The sequence below is a fragment of the Triturus cristatus genome, chromosome 2_2 (genome assembly GCF_964204655.1).
Source record: "Triturus cristatus chromosome 2_2, aTriCri1.1, whole genome shotgun sequence".
Classification (NCBI taxonomy): Eukaryota; Metazoa; Chordata; class Amphibia; order Caudata; family Salamandridae; genus Triturus; species Triturus cristatus.
The window spans coordinates 1,152,747,122-1,152,764,686 of NC_140582.1; the positions used below are offsets into that span (position 1 = coordinate 1,152,747,122).

The 17,565-nt window shown below is 43.6% G+C and overlaps 1 protein-coding gene across 1 annotated transcript in view; it reads right to left on the bottom strand.

Moving 5' to 3' along the window:
- DNAAF9 (dynein axonemal assembly factor 9) overlaps positions 1 to 17,565 on the bottom strand; it is a 1,049,036-nt gene that overhangs the window by 764,193 nt on the left and 267,278 nt on the right. Inside the window, exon 6 of the mRNA XM_085642690.1 lies at positions 13,695 to 13,801. Coding sequence (XP_085498816.1) covers positions 13,695 to 13,801 — 107 coding nt within the window. The remainder of the gene's footprint in view (positions 1 to 13,694; positions 13,802 to 17,565) is intronic.

Genomic DNA, 17,565 nt, shown 5'->3' on the forward strand with positions numbered 1-17,565 from the left:
CAATCCTGAAACCTAGGGAGAAGATGTGCTTCTCGACTTCGAAGATCTAGACCTCAATACTGGCCTCTGTGTTTCTAACACATGTGTTGCTCTCAACATCACGGAAGGTTTTGATGTCGGTGCGGGTGAATCAGAAACCCAGTGCCTCTTCGCTGGTGGAGAAATGTGTGAAAGCAGAGGCCTCGAAGTCTACCTTCTAGAGGTGGACCACCTCTGTCTCAACGTCGGTGATGTCAATGTCTGGGCCTGGCTGGTGGGGAGGTTCTCGAGGTCGAACGTCTATGGCCGACGGTGGAGGAGTCTTAGACTTCGACAATGGTGGTCATGTTCCCGGCACTGACTCAAGTCTAGACTTACTTGGTGCCATCTTCAATGACAATCCTTGACCCTAAGAATGTGATTTAGACGTCGACTATTTCGCCGATGGGCCTGAGGCCGAAAGTCTCAACGGCGACTTTAACTTCGACATAGTCGGTCGCTGCAGAGGCATTTCCGATATTGATTGTGAAGCAGACGGTGAGCAAACCGATAATTTTGATGCTGATATTCTCTCCGTCGATGGGGAGGCAGAACAGTGTCTTTTTTTGTCCTTTCTGTCCCTGCGCTCAGACCATACTTGAGAGGAGGACTCTCTAAAAGGCTGTTGGGAACCTTCCAGACCGCTTGGGGATCTCAAATTTCCTCTCTCTTGCATGGCATGCAGCTTGATTCCTTCCCTGTCATGCAGAGTCCTTCTGAAAAACTGATGACAATAATAACACTTATCTTGCAGACAGACTTTCAAATGCCGCGCACCCAATTCTTTAAATATCTGCAGTTCCGGCATGCCCTTTCGCCCAGTCTGGTGGGCCTGGAGGAGTTGGCTGATTTCAGTCCCATAGAGGCCAAACTGTTCATGGGGGACCTACGAGACCACAAAATCTCGAGAATATACCAGTCCCTCGTGACTTACTGCTCCCCGTCACTGCAGCGTCTCCGAGGGGCGTGGGAAGAAGATGTAGGCCCCCTGGAGGAGGAGGACTGGACGGAGGCCCTGGCCTCTCCGCGTGGGGCGGCTATCGCTGCGAGTCTCCGACTCATTCAGTTCAAATACCTCCACAGAGTGTATTTCACTGGGGTTCGTTTGCATAGGGCCGGCTTGGTGGCATCCCCGATTTGTCTTCGCTGCATGTGTGATGAAGGGACGTTGCTCCACACTGTATGGGACTGCACTGCACTGGCTAGGTTCTGGCGGGGCGTACTGACATGTCTTTCAGAGGTTCTGGGGTGGGATCTTCCTCGGTCCCCTAAACTGGTACTCCTACATGTGATGGACGATATAGGGGGCAATATTTATAAGCGCCATCTGATGCTTCTGGGTTTTACCCTTGCCAAACGGGATATAGCAAGGGCCTGGAAGGCGGCGGCTGCCCCCCCAATATCGGCTTGGAAGGCTGGGCTGGATTTCTGTATGGGACTAGAGGCACCCATTTATGTAGCGCGGGGCTGCCCGCGAAAACACTTTAAAATTTGGAAGCGGTGGGCGCATTACAGGGGATTGGAATTGGAACCCATTTCGGAGGGATGATTGCCTGGGTGTCCGGCGCTCTTTTACATGCGTTTTGGGGACGTGCAACACCTATCTATTGGGTGCTACCGGGCTATATGGCCATGATTTGTAGTAAGGACAGACTCATAGTCGCACACAGACTTGCTGTATGGATTGGTTTGGCCGTGCGATGGGTGGGGTGGGGGGGGGGGGGAGGGGAGGGAGTGTTCACTGTTTTTTAATCGAGGGGGCGGTTCTTGTTTTGCACGTCTCTTCTGTAATTGTTATTAGGTACTTTATGAGAAACTTGTCAGAGCTGATATGTTGTTTCTTGATACGATGGAAGTCTCTGGGCTACAGAGCTTCGCGACATGTGTATTTGACAAATAAAAATTTGTTTACAAAAAAAAAAAAATAATAACACGTATCTGGTGAGAAGATGGCAAACACACAATGCAGACAGAATGTGGGTCAGATTTTGCCATCTTTTTGCCACATGAAGGACATTTGTTGAACAAGGATGTCATGTGTGACTAAAAATAAACAAAAAAGTAAGAACAAAAAGAGGAGGGTAGTATAGATGGTACTCGAAAACATTGAATGAAGTTCAAGAAAACAACTTCTAAATATCAATAATTGACAGAATATCAAAAACTGACAAGCTCAATGCTCCAGGATGCTCACAGAAGGAGCCAGGAAAAAGAACTGACCTAACTGTCACCTGTGGGGCATGATGGGAGCATGGAGGTCTTGGAGGTCTTAAAGGCACTGCACCAGTTTTATTCTGTTGTGGTTTCTTTATGCAGCATATTGGTTAACTGCCTGCTATTACTTAGCTTTTATTTTCAAAGAAAAAGGCTATGTTAAAACAGCAAAGGAGTGCATGTTCTATGTTACAGAAAAGCTAAATAGATATGTTATCATTTTAAATAAAAGATCCTATGCAATTTTGGCATTTTAGACTATTTGGTGGTTTAGGATATATATATATATATATATGTTTGAAGGTACTACTTACTTAAAGTTTTGATAAACATGCATATACATAATATGCATATATATATATATATACATACATACTCACATACATACATATACGGGACTCAGTTCAGAGTTCAATCGAGGTCGCTGTGTATTAGGTTGTAAGTTTAGAAAGCTTAATGCCTTCTCAATTAATATGTGTACTATGGCTTCGGCATATCGGCAGTCTGTGTTCAATGTTTATCACATGTTTGAACCACTTGTCACTTTGAATTTTTAGGCCCACAATGCAGTGGCGACATGTGATCAAGGCCTGTTCAGGCAGAAACGCGGCATGGAGGATTGTTGGCAATAAACCTGCAGCATATTTTCAACAAAAAGAGAGAAAGGGTTATATTTAATAGGGAACACTCCCAGTCCCCTTGAGATAAATACAGTAAACAAATGAAGTAGTATACCCTGAAGAGAAAAGAAAACAGCGAGATACTTGAAGGAGGAAACAAATATATTTTTTTCCTTTTTAAAAAGACCCCTCACTCACTAACCTAGTTGGTGGCATGCTTCATCATTGGGGTCCCACCCGAGAAGCTGAATGGTACCCGGGTGTGCTTCAATGCCCGATTACAGGGGAGCAAGTTTTTTACGCAACGATAGTGCAAGTGAATGTGAAAGTGAGTTAAAAATGTCTTTATTGTTCTCCCTAAAGTTTAATATGGAGCAATATGACAAGCTTAACAAGCATTGGTATAGCCAATAGGTCTCGCTTTTGGGACCTTATAAGTATTTAGTTATCCAGCACAATACCCTTGGTGCAACAACATCAAGTGTTGCATGGCTAAACACCCAAAGGCGAGACCTATTGGCAATGCTCGTTATACAAAGCAGCATTTAAAGCCAATTTAAGTCTGTACAGACAATGATGTTCAGCCAAGGCCGGGATTCAAACCAGATGGTACACGGGTGGCAGATGTAGCACCAGGGAACATCACCTCCCTGAAAGCTCGGCTCGTTTTTGGCGCGAGGCCCCCAGAAGCACACGAGCTGAGCCACAGCCACGAGTCTAGCTCCAGCCTGGCGAGAGAGGGAGGGAGAGGAGCAGGGGTGACGGCAAAGGGAGAGAGAGTCACTGAATGAAAAGTGCCTTGAACCGAGAGTATGTGAGAGAGTAGTAAAGAGACTGGAAGAGAACTCCAGAGAGAAAGACAGACTTTGAGAGGAAAGCGAGAGAAAGAGAGACACTGTTAGAGATAGTTGAAGCTGAGAAAGACAGTTGCGAAGTGTAGGAACAGGCGCTGCGCGTGCTCAGGCCTGTGATGATATTCCTGCCATTTGCTGCTATAATAGTGCGGGTGCGGGGGAGCGAGTGCAGAGTGAGTGCGATGTCCGCCAAGCAGTCCATTTCGGGAGGGCCACGGGGGCACAGCAAAAAGAGAGCGCCAGCGGCTTATGGAGAGAGAGCGAAAGAAAGAGAGTGATGGCAGAAGATAACGGGAGGCAGTGAGATGGGATACATGCTATACTCAGGAGCTTTGTGATGCAATGTACCAAAACACAAACATATTTCCACTGTAAGATAAATGTATTAAATACAAAATAAAGGAAGTAGCACCTATTTTAGAACGTTAGTAATGAGTACATGGATAAACTAAACAGAATTAAGACAGTACAAGGCATTCAAGACAGAATGGTGTGCTTATTTAGACGTTTTATAAAGCACTAAGGGGCAGATTTATGAGCCCCTTGCGCCACTTTTGCATCACTTTTAACATGGGAAAAGTGACGCAAAAGTGGCGCAAGGGGCTCATAAATCTGCCCCATAGTATTAGCTTACAATTGCTTCAGAGTCGTAATGGGTTTAACACATGGACAAAATGATGCCAGTGACCAGGGTAGTGACCAGGGTAATGTGAGTTCAGTCAGGCAGGGTCTGATATTCACAGATTAAGACATCCAAGCTGTACAAATTGCAAATAAAAATCCAGCCTAAACAGTTTGGATTTGCTATGATTCGTGGTAGAGCCCGCCTACACATTCCACAGCCCTAGTATTTGTGAAGAGCTTGGGGTTTCAAGTCGAAGCAATCAATAAGGGTCAAGGAGTTTTAAAGCCTATGCTGAGAAGGCTACGTGGCATTTTGTAAGTAATGATAATCTGTTACAAGATAACATACAGGATTGGTAGAGCACAGATCTCTTTTGAAGGTTTCGGTGGGTATAGTTGAGTTTCTGTAACTCGATTGCATGCAGTGGTTGGCTGATGACACAATGGAGTGATTTGAGAATGAGGTTTTGCATTCTTGCTTTAAGGGAATGGTCAGATTGGTGTGTTATTTCAAAGAAATAGAGACAGAAAATGTCTGGTACTTGCGGTAAATCTCTTTACACGTAGACTCCGCTTATGTGTTACATTCAAGCTAGTGGCGGATGGTGTCTACAGTTTTCAGCAAACTTCTGAAGTTTTTTCCTGTTCCGAGGTGGAAGCCACCAGTTGAGGAAAAAATGGAACAGGAAAGGGTGAAACTAAGCGTTATGAAGATAACCAGTGAGTACATGGAGAAAGATCCAGTGCTTGAAAACCATGCACTGTTGATTTCCTACCGTAGGAAGTCAAGCCCTCGACAGGTTGGAGGTTCTGCCTGTGGTGAGTAGCAGTGTGCAGTTGCTGAGAAGTCGTGGTTTAACCACTGCCACTCATGGACCAGAGTGAAAGTGGTATCTTGCTACCATCCAGGGCTACTGAATGAGATACCTTCTCTACCTGTTCTTAAAACCTGATCTGACCAGCGTTTGCAGCTCACAAACCTGGGAATTAAATTTTTGTAATACGCGAAGCTGCAAGACACACTTCTGCAGCTTTGGACACTTTGGGCTAAAAGTGCAATCCAACTCTTCTCGCGCTACAATTATAAAGGATGCACAAAAGCGGGTTTGATAAATTGCTGTGGATTTCCCGACATTAGGAAGCTGATGAGCTGAGCAACCTTGCATGTATCTGAGCCTGTGCGTGCTGCCTTTTCCTTGTCCCATCTTTGTAGTTTGAGCTGTGCTCATAAGTGTGTTTATATGTTGGTTTAAGGTGCGTGGCCGGCGCATTTATGAACTAAGCTGCGAATTAGGAAAAGATAACTGTTTTTGAGCGAGGCCCAATATTTCTGCGGCAAAGCAAAACATACTACAATACGAAGCACCGCAACAATTTTTAAAGTGTCAAAAACTCCTAGTACAAAAAGGCTTAACAGTTGGCTCATATGTGGACGTCGCACACAATAAGTTATTACTTTTTAAAGTGCCCATAAACGGAGTGATATTAGAGAGAACAAGCGCGCGCGCCTCACGCTAAAAGTTATTAAAAAAAATAATGCGGAGGTTGTACGGATTAAAAAAAAGACGAACCGCTAAAAATGAATGCTCTGTGCGAGTATGAAGCATGCAAACTGGGACTTGGGAAAAAATATAAAACTACTGTGGCCATGAAACTCAGCGCACGGCATAGGTGCTCACATGATGTTATATGGAAATGTGCTTGGTTTGTAAAACATACAAACTGCTTACTCAGTTACGTACCAAGGCTCAAACATCAAAACGCTGTGCACTCGAAGACCGCATCTAAATACACATGCAGTTAACCGTGTGCCAACATGCTCCGTATCAAAAGAAAGCGTGCCGGGCTCAACTATCATGCAGAATGCTTACCAGCGACCTGTCGGCCATAACCTCAAAATCGCGGTGCGATGTTATCAAAGGAAGTGACCTGAATGTGTTTAACATCCTCTTTGGTTGCGAGGATTTAAAGAGATAGATCGTGCTGCTATTACACGAGTGACTAATAATGTTGTGATTGCGAAGTAAACAAGCATTGGCCACGCTCTGGAAGGTAAACAAACAGCGGAGGCAGCTGGATCGCTCATGGGAGGGAGTGCCTGCTGCACTCAGTGCACGGAGGGTTTGTTGAAACAGCGGAGGCAGCGGGATCGCTCATGGGTGGGGGTGCCTGCTGCACTCTACTCGTGCTTGCCGGCAATGGCAATTTGAAAGTTTGAACACTGTTCAAGAGGGTATTGTCAGGGATAGGCCCACCCACGACCCATCTCGTACACCAGGCGACAGTACTAATAACTAGAAAAAAAAAAGTAACAAGGAAGTGATCGCGATCAAGCGAAAGTGATCGCAATCGCAGGGACGTGCTCTGTGGTGGGGGAGGGGCGGAGCGAGGCTCTTGGGAGAGCAAGGAAAGGGTGCTGCGAGGAATGCACATACATCAAAGCGAAAGTGATCGCGATCGAGAAGCACGCGAGTGGTGCGTGCGCAGCAGTGATCGCGCAAGAAGGGAGGCAGATGGCGGCTGCACGCGTGAAACTTTGAAAACCCGTATACTAAATGTCTCGCAGAGCAGCGCATGCGCTGGCTCAGGCGAGAACTAAAAACAATGTTGGATACCCCAACACGTAAGATTGACCTAAGGTGTCTGTCAAAAGTGAAAAGTGGTGGTCTACATGTTTCAACCTTCCATGGTTATTACTAGGTTTTCTTTAGGACCTATGCAAGGACCCGAGCGGTATGTACACGCTAAGGTGAACCTGTCTCTGGGTCACACATGAACCATGCTGTGTACTTGCGGTATGACAACCTTTCAACCTTCTGTGAAAGGATAAAAAATTCTGCAAGACAAATAAACAATCACACACAGATTATGTTATTACTGTGTATTGGTCAGTTCATTCCTTACATTCATTGTGAGGCTTATAACGTGATATGTGTAATTGTTCCACACACACCATACACATCGTACAATTTGTGCACTGTGAGTTCGTGTTACAACAGTGGTTATTTGAAAACGAACCGAAGTGCAAATCCACCCCTATTCGTAGTATCATACCCACAATAAGCATTTTCCCAGTGGGTGTCACAACGCTCACCTAAAAAGGAGAGCATGTTTCACGGTGGACCTATAAAAATATACATGTGCACAATTCATACTGCTGTACTTGTGCCAATGTGAACAGACCAACAGATCTGTGGGAGGAAAAACCAAGAATCAAGCTTACTAAAGACTAGCTTCCGTTTCGCCCCATGGAAACCGTGGGGGGGCGCTGGTTGTAGTCACACACTGCTGGCGTAAAACACCGAGCAATGTTGGGATATTTTATCACATACCTTTTCTCACAGATTATAGTCAAGCGGAGCCCACCCACATTAGGTTAATACTCACGTCATCAAACCAAACAGCCCGCCTTCCTACCTAGGGAGACACCCTGCACTGAGACCCGAGGATCCAGCAGTGTGTCTCGCAGCGGTTTTTAAGCCGGACTGTGATCCGTGTACTTCCTGAAACGTGTCACATTGTCACGTGGTTGCGTGATGACGCCAGGGGGCGTGGCCATGAGTGGGTCAATTATATCGTACAGCGTGGAGGAAACAACCTGGAACATTCAAAACTAACAAAATGAAAAAGAACGGTGTATCAATCCGATACATTGTTTGTTAAGAATTGTCAGAGACATGTCAGTCTAGTTTGTAAATTGTCCTGGAAGTGTACGGGCTAAAGTTGGAGTCTCCCTACAAGTAAGGATTGAAGAAAGACTTCTTATGGTTACTCATAAGTGACATAACAGTGCATGGGGATTTCTAAACCATAGAGGCGAGCAATATTAACATATTACCTCTGCTTTAGAGAATTCCATGGAATACGGTCATTTAACCCATTCTTATGTGTAGACAGTCTGTAAACCCAGGGTTGTTCTTTCTCAAATAAACGCTGTTGAGTATTTTCTTTGGTTTTGACTAATTCTATTACTGTCCATCTCATGTCATTTGTAGTGTGTTTTTTTTGGAGGAAATGCTCAGTGAGTTTAGTGGTCACTTTTTGCACCTGATTGTGCTGCGAAGTTCACATATCCTTTGTTTTACTTTCCTTCCAGTCATACCTACAAAGTGTAGGCTGCATGGGCATGTTATGAGATCGACAACGTTCATGCTATTGCAGTTAGTGTGTGCCCTTTGTGTCCAAACCTTTCCAGGTTCCAAGTTTAGTGTTTTGGTTGCAGTTGTTAGATGGCACACACTACAATTTCCACAGAGATAGTGGCCTTTGATGTTTGGTAGGCCCCATGCATTCAAAACAGAGCTTGTGTTGTCTTGTTCCCTTAATCTGGGTCGGGTGGTTACAAGTGTGTCTTTTAGACTCCTCGCTCTCTTGAAGGAGAATAGAGGTTTCTCCCAATGTAGATTCCCTGTCTGGAGAATTCCCCAGTGCTTGTTGATAGAACGTGTCACCAGGTTAGAGACCGTACAATATGTAGTCACACATGTTAGTGGTGTGTCTTTTACTGTAGTTGGTTTTTCTTCTAGAAGGGCTACCCGAGGTTGGTTTCTCGCACGTTTCTGGGCCACTATCCCTGTGGAAAATGTAGTGTGTGTCATCCAACAACTGCAACCAAAACACTAGACTTGGAACCATAAGAAGTCTTTCTTCTATCCTTACTTGTAGGGAGACTCCAACTTTAGCCCATACACTTCCAGGACAATTTACAAACGAGACTGACAAGTCTCTGACAATTCTTAACAAACAATGTATCAGATAGATACACCATTCTTTTTCATTTCGTTAGTTTTGAAGGTTCCAGGTTGTTTCCTCCGCGCTGTACGATATTATTGACCCACTCATGGCCACGCCCCCCTGATGTAATCACGTGACAATGTCACACGTCACGTTTCAGGAAGAACACGGATCACAGTCCGGCTTAAAAACCGCTGCGAGACACACTGCTGGATCCTCGAGTCTCCGTGCAGGGTGTCTCCCTAGGTAGGAAGGCGGGCGGTATGGTTTGATGACGTATTAACCTAATGCGGGTGGGCTCCGCTTGACTATAAGCTGAGAGACAAGGTATGTGATAAAATATCCCAACATTGCTTTGTGTTTTACGCCAACAGTGTGTGACTATAACCAGCGCCCCCCCCCACGGTTTCCATGGAGCGAGACGGAAGCTAGTCTCTAGTAAGCTTGATTCTTGGTTTATCCTCCCACATGTCTGTTGGTCTGTTCACATTGGCACAAGTACAGCAGTACAAATTGTGCACATGTATATTTTGATAGCTCCACCGCGAAACATGCTCCCCTTTTTAGGTGAGCGTTGTGACACCCACTGGGAAAATGCTTATTGTGGGTATGATACTACGAATAGGGGTCGATTTGTAAATCGGTTCGTTTCCAAATAACCACTGTTGTAACACAAACTCACAGCGCACAAATTGTACGATGTGCATGGTGTGTGGAAAAATTACACATACCGCGTTATAAGCCTCACAATGCAGATACCAATGAAAGGAATGGCTTGACCACTACACAGTAATAACAATCTGTGTGTGATTGTTTATTTGTCTTCCAGAATTTTTTATCCTTTCGCAGAAGGCTTAAAGGTTGTCATACCGTAACTACACGGCATGGTTCATGTGTGACAAAGAGACAGGTTCACCTTAGCGTGTGCATACCGCTCAGGTCCTGTGGTAAATATTTCGTTACCGGTACTATTTTTTATGCGGTAAAGTCTATTAAGAATAACTCAGTAAATATAAGAGGCAGAATCCGTGGTATTAGAGGTTTTAAAAGGCTTTATTCCTATACAAAGGAATACAATTCGAATTGTAGGCATTCTATTCCATCACCACGAGAGTTCAGGAAGGAAGGGCATACATTATTGACAGATAAGCAGTTTTATAGAAAATACATTACAGTGAAACAGATGCAAGAGGCGTAACAGCTGATAATACAGATAAACTGTGCATACGTAGCTAATAGAGGCGTATACATGGGCGTAATTTAATAAACGTCATCATACATGATGTCACAAGTGGGTGGATCCATAGGAGAATCCTGCAATGTCAGCAGAAATATTTGGCAGAGATGCGCGCGCAGCCGCATGACGTGTGATTGACGTGCAACTAGAGGGTGAAGGAGACTTGACATTTAGCTCTACATGTGGAGACAGAAGTCTGGGGTTATGTCAACCTAATCCCAAATCATATCTAATATCCTATGTTTAAAGAACTGTGTTATCCAAAAAGAGAGGTCTCTTAGGATAGAATCTTATTCTATACTGACTATACTGACTGTTAGTGCGTGTACAAGCGTCTAAGTGTCTACACTAGATGCGAGGGGGTAGGAATATTCCATGGTAACGGGGCTATGAATTACTTGCATGAGGGCAGCGAGGCCTGGCCCTTTGCACGGTAGCTGGAGGAATGTTTACCTAAACTACTAGACAGGAATGCATCGGATGAGGAGCGGAGGAGATAATCTTGAAGGTGAAATACAGTGTTTGGCAGGCGACTGGCTGGATCAGGCACCGTTAGCCGCGCAGGGAGTAGGACAAAGTTCATGGTCACAGATGCAGGCTCAGACTGGAGCTTTCAGAGGCAGAAGACAGGGAAAGGCTTGATGACAGAATTCGGGCCTACTTGCCTGAATCTGTAAAATGTGGAAAGTGAACCACATAAAGTCGTTGGCCTTTCATACTTAGGAATGGAATATCTGACCCATTCATGGCGGATCTGAAAGAGGACATGTTGACGGTGGACGCACATATATTTGCGTCTTCCAAACTGGAGCAGGAGGGAACATACATGTACTTATAGCATGCACATGGAGCCGTTGGGGTCTACGATAGGGGACATAACTGATCACAAAATTCATATTTCCTCAGTCCTTGCATAAGTCCTGAAGAAAACCTAGTACTATCCATGAAAGGTTGAAACATGTAGACCACCACTTTCCACTTTTGACAGATACCTTAGGTCAATCTAACCTGTTTAGGTATTACACCTTGTTTTTAATCTTGTCTTATTGCTCCAGATTAAACTTTAGGGAGAACAATAAAGACATTTCTAATTCACTTGCGCTATCGTTGCGTAAAAAAACCTGCTCCGCTGTAATCAGGCGTTGAAGCACACCCGGGTAGCATTCGGCTACTTGGGTGGGACCCCAATGATGAAGCATGTCACCAACTAGGTTGGTGAGTGAGGGGTCTTCTTAAAAAAGAACAATTTTTCCTTTTTTCCTCCTTCACATATCCTGCTGTTTTCTTTTCTCTTCACAATAAACCTGCAGCACCAGTGAATCGGAGTCCGTGTCAATCTTTTCCAGTCTCAGGGAGCGGTACGAGCGGAGTTACTTTGATATATATATAATATATATATTTTGTATATGCTCCGGGGAACCCGCACATGGGCCATTCAGTGCTTATGACTTATTGATGAATACCCCCTGGAAGAGAAAGACGTTGCCAGTTGCAATAAGATTTGCTAGAGAGATCTTGGTAGAAGCAGGCTTTTGCTAAATATAAACATCTTCTAATCAAGGAAAAGAGCAACTATTTCACTCAGCAAATAGAGACAGCTAAAGATTCTGATAAACAACCTTTTCAAGTAGTGTCTAAACTCACAACACTTCCTGGTAATAATTCCAGTAACACGCAAGCTTTTTGCAACACTTTGGGGCAGTGTTTTAAGGATAAAGTTAATCAAATTAATTCCATCTTTGACACCACAATTCCTTCTAATGTCATATCTGATTTCTTCCAGGATTCTCACAAGGTTTGTTCCTTCACTGAATTTTCTCCTTTAATGGCAGAGCAGCCATCATGGTTAGCAAGGCAAAGTCTGGCTCGCCTTCCGACCCCTGCCCTACCTCAGTTCTGAAACATATCCCAGACCTGATAGGTGCAAATCTGGCAGCCATCTTCAACTCCATGTTTATTACGGGAGTTTTCCGCGCTCCGTGAAAAATTGCCTCAATTCTTCCTCTTTTAAAGAGCTCCACCCCGAAACCTGTTGATCCCAACAATTGTCAGCCCATTTAGTGCCTTCTGCTACCCTCTAAAGTAGTATAAAAAGTTATGAATTCTCAGTTTACACAATATAAACAAGAGAATCAATTGAAGGAAGAGACTCAATTTGGTTTCAGGTCTGGGCATAGCACAGAGTCCACTTTGATTAAAGCTACAGAGATTAGGGTCGCGCTGGACAGAGGTGGAGCTCCAGCCCTTATTCTCCTCAATTTGTCAGCAACATTTGATACGATTGACCACATGATGTTGATCAATCATCTCAGTACTTTGGGTATCAAGGTTAAGGTCAAATCTCTACAGACTACAATCAATAGCACTGGTCATGGGTCATTTTGAATCCTCTTCTTTTTCTCCCCCGTGCGGGGTCACGCAGGGTTGGTCTATCAGCCCAACATTTATGTTGCAGAATTGGTCCTTTTGGTTAAATATTTTGGCCTTTCGCTAGCCTCGTACACATACGATACTCAGATTGTTTTGTCAGCCTTCAAAAACGGTACTGAGGTATCTGCCAATTTCCATGATTGCACTTTGGCAATCAGTTCTTGGATGAACAGACACTGCCTTAAACTTAATTCAAAGAAGTAGTTCTGCCTGGGACTCTTCCTCCTGCCTGGTTTCCTGTTTGGTGGCCAGAAAAATTGGGCCCTACCCCTATCCCAGTGATCAAGGCTAAAAATGTAGGAATTGTAATAGATGGAGAGCAAACCTTTGGGTAGCAAATCAATTCTTTATTTTCCTCCTGCTTCTACCTGCTTAGAATGATTAAGAAATGAGTTCCTTTCATCCCAGTGCATTCTAAAAAGACAGTGAATACTGCATTAGTTCTTTCAAAATGGGATTACTGCAATGGCCTTTATGTTAATATGCAGGTAAAAACCGTAACAAGTTACAGATAATACAGAATACAGCAGCTAGGCTCCTTACTGGGACTACTAAATTAAAATCTGTTGCTAAGGAAATTCGGCAACTGCATTGGCTTCCAGTAAGAAGCCGTATCAAATTTGAAGTCCTTTGCACTGCCTACAGAGCATTACATAAAATTGGCCCCGAGTTCTTGAAGCACTCCTTTGAATGGTACGTCCCTAGCAGACTGCTGCGTTCCCTGTGAGAGAATCAAATGATGGCTCCCAGATTTCGCAGAGTTAACTGGGGAGGCAGATCTTTGGTGCTGGAACAATCAGAACTATGCCCACGCTGATCTTTATGAAGGAGCTAAAAACTTGGCTCTTTAACAGTTAGGCTCCTTCCCTTGCTCTTTAGAAGTCAGTGGCAAGACACCTCAGGGTAGATGTGCGATTAATAAATTGCTGTAACCTAACATAAGTAAATTGTACACAAACCTACCTCATGTTTCATGGTAAAAAATCCACCACCGCCAATGCCGTCTAGTGCAAAGGCCTGTACTATTGGCCATTTTTCCACATTGAACATATCAAACATTTGCAGATGACCTAGGGAAGAAAATGAAAAGCAACAATCAGATTATTTAGCCATCTTCAAACTTTTCATGTTATTTGTAAGACCACCGGATAGGGCAAAATATTAGATTCAAGTGGGCTACTGTGACTACTGATACAACTCCATGAACTGTACTACTTTGAAAAAACTCAGGTATCACCCATATACATTAAGATTTTAGAGGTATGGAAAAATAGAATAAATGTTTTTGATAAATGCAAGATACAAAGTATCATCAGTTCTAAAGCAGACACCCAACTTGTATTAATTGCAGAGAGAATGTGGCTTCCTTCGAGATCATGATCCCTCAAAATGAGGATTCCACAATACCAGTGAACATTCCAACATGCATTAAACAACAAGAGTGTTTTATGAGATCAGGATCATACAACTTGTTTGAGGATGAAAATTGTGAGCACTGCATAGAACTAGTGACTGTCATCCATTGCACCAACGATAAAGACTGGAGAGGGAGTTTCTCTTTTCCAGAGGACATCATTGAATTAATCATTATTATCGTACTGCAGCAATCTAAGTAAAGACCCATATCCAGCCACAGTCGAATGAATGAATATGTACCTTATTTAGATATTTAAGTCTGTTAAAAGTGCATATCAACATAGCATTTAAACATATTTGATAAAGAAATGATTACAATTTAATCCTGATAAAAACACTTAAAACACTTGGTATAAAGCACGTAAGACTCAAGAGAGGCAGGGTAAATTCGGCACATACAGGGTAAAAATACAGACCACTATAGGAAGGAACCGTCTAAACTGTTTCTAACATACCGGGTAAAGTGCAAGTGATTTTTAGCTTAAAAGGGCTACTTAGGCACAAGACAAGTAAGACTCAAGAGCAGCAGGGTAAATTTAGCACATACAGGTAAAAATAGAAACATCTATAGGAAGGAACATTCTAAAGTGCTCCTAACGTACCGGGTAAACGTGCAAGTGACTATTCGCATAAGAGGGCCACTTACGCACAACAAGAAATGTAACTGGGAGACTCTTATTTAGGGCAGCGATTAAGCAGATTTATTACCAGCGGAGGTTCTATTTGCTTACCAGCTGAGTTTCCATTTAAAACCCTCAAGTGCAGCATTTAAAAGACGTGATCTGTAAACATGCGTGTAATACAAACATTTCATAGCAGCTATATCAAAAGTCTCATTTAAAAGACAGGTTTTTAATAAACAGAAGAGAGAGGCTGCAATTCTCACAAATCTAGTTTTACTGCCGCAAGTTTTAAAAATGAAGTAAAGTTACCATTTAATGTGGGGTCCGTTGCCTTGAAGCAAGCAATTACCGCCTACCTGCATCTATGTATACCACGTTGGTTAAAAAGATTTCTTAATATAGTCTCCTTCTTTCAAGAAACAGGCCAGAATACAGGCAAGTTATGTGGGTGATATCCTCCTTCCCAGTCTTACACACAGTCTGCAACAAACGTTGGTGGTACTGAGCCAAGGCACTGCATGGATAAGGCTTGGGAGGGAACCAAAGCGGTATCTAATAAAGAGCTATTTTAACTGTATTGGCCACCTGTCTTCCAGGTAGGGCCTGCCTATCAAACGGATAATATTGCCCATATGAATTAGCTGCCTTAATGGATGTGGCGGCCAAGGTGGAGACCATCTTTCCAAAGCTGACCAATTGGCAGTCCTCCCTATCAGGTATGCTGTACATTGAAAGAAATATTAGGACGAGTGTGAAGCCAGCATAAGAAGCACCTTTTTCGATTCCTCATTATGCATACTATTTTATTGCAATCAAAAAAGGAATAGACTTCAAAGATTCTCATTGCAAGTACTCCGTTTCAAGCCGAGACAGGCAATCAAAACTGCATGGACATTCCTTCTAATAATAGTTATATCGTCTGGTGGCAAGTCAACATGTGGCAGTGCCAGTGAACTGGTTATCGAGGCAATGTAATTGTCCGATTATAGGACTTGAGCTGATTGGCACTTCCAAAGGTAAGCTTCTTCATCAGTTGTATCCATTTCCTTTGGTCAGGTGTGCATTGTAGGTGGTCGAAGTTGTGGAGGAGCAGGTGGTGGTTGTGACACTGGTTCGCATCCAGAACGATGTTTGCAGAGGTTGCTGCAGCCATGATTACTAAGCAGATTGTTGTTCAGACTGAAACTTGGTAGTTGATTAATATACTGCTAACCTATGCACTGGTTATTTTTGTTAATGAGCTATCTTGTAATACTCATTATACCACCCAACGTAAAGGAGGTGACCAAAGCACCAGTTCACTAACTTATTGCTGGGAACTAAGTGCATCGGTCTGAGCTCTCACTCATACCCTGGCCTGTTTGGTTTCCCTCTTCTTATTCTTCTTCCTTGTTTTTATGGATACATTTTTCTTAAAAATATTACATGAACCCATTTTCATGCTGTCGACAAAGAGAAATCATAGGGTATCAGAATTTACATCTGGCTGAAGGCAAAAACAACACGATTTGTTTTCAACATGGCTGCCACACAATACAGTATTTGAAAACTCAAACTAATTTCTGACATATGTCGCTGGAAACCAAGAAGCTTGCGTCTTGTCATTCTAGTGTCCCCAGGTCTGGCCCAAAATCAACTGACCCACTCCCCAGTTCCAACCCATGGTATCTCAACCAGGGACGCCAGATCTTTTTAAACCTCTTTGGGCACCCTTTTACCCGATATACCACCTTTTCTGGCCCCATATACAGAGCCTGACCTTTCTGCCATCTTCCATTGTGGGGTGAGGCCCACCAGTTTTTGGCTATATCTCTCTTGGCTAAAATAAGCCCTAGATTGGACAGCAAGAGTTCACGTCGTGGGAGATTCACTACCATGGGGATGCATAAAAAGACTTATTTGAGATCTATTGGTACTGGTGGTACGTAACCTTGTAGTGAATATCGATAACAATTTGTCCATGAAAGACCATGCTAACCAAGTGACGGGCATCTGCTATGGACTAATGCAAATACTACACAAGATCTTCCAGTGGATTCCAGTGAATCATGCCAACAGACTTGTATTAAATCTACCTTCACGGTCCCCGTCGGCACCAAGTCTGAGAGCTCTTCACTGGCTCCCCATCAGGAATCAAATCCGTTTTAAGATCATCTGTCTTGTACATAAAACCAATCACGGTGAGGGGCCAAGATATATTGTCAAAAACTCATCTCGTACCTACCTAGTAGAACCCTTAGGTCCGTAACCAAACATCTTCTCACTCCTCACAAGATTCACACCGCCAGGAATGGCGGCAGATCCATTTAATATCTTGCCCCTACTTTGTGGAACAAACTTCCAATGCAGCTGCGTATGGTTGCTGATCATAGTCCGTTTCGGAGAAGGCTAAAAACCTGGCTATTCTGATCATTCTCTTTTCCTGCCATCGTCTTTCCATCCCTACTCGGGTTTTGGCTAGCGCTTTGAGTCCCACAGGTGATATGTGCACTTAATAAAATCCTATGACTATGACTATTTGTGCCTCCACTACCCTCCCCATCTCCTCTTTTATTTTGGTCCAGTATAGTTTTATTGGGTGGCATTCCCATAATGTATTGGTATAGTTCAGTTTTCTGTTTTGCAGCGGATACATTCTGGTGTCTCTGCCCTCGCAATTTTGTGCAAGCGCACCCTGTCCAAATAAGCTCTATATAAGATCTAGAACTGTATTAGGCGTAGCCTCGATTTTATAGCTACCTCTCTTGGGTGCATTAATGCTGCTTCCCAGTCTAGGTCTTCCATCTCGCCTGTAG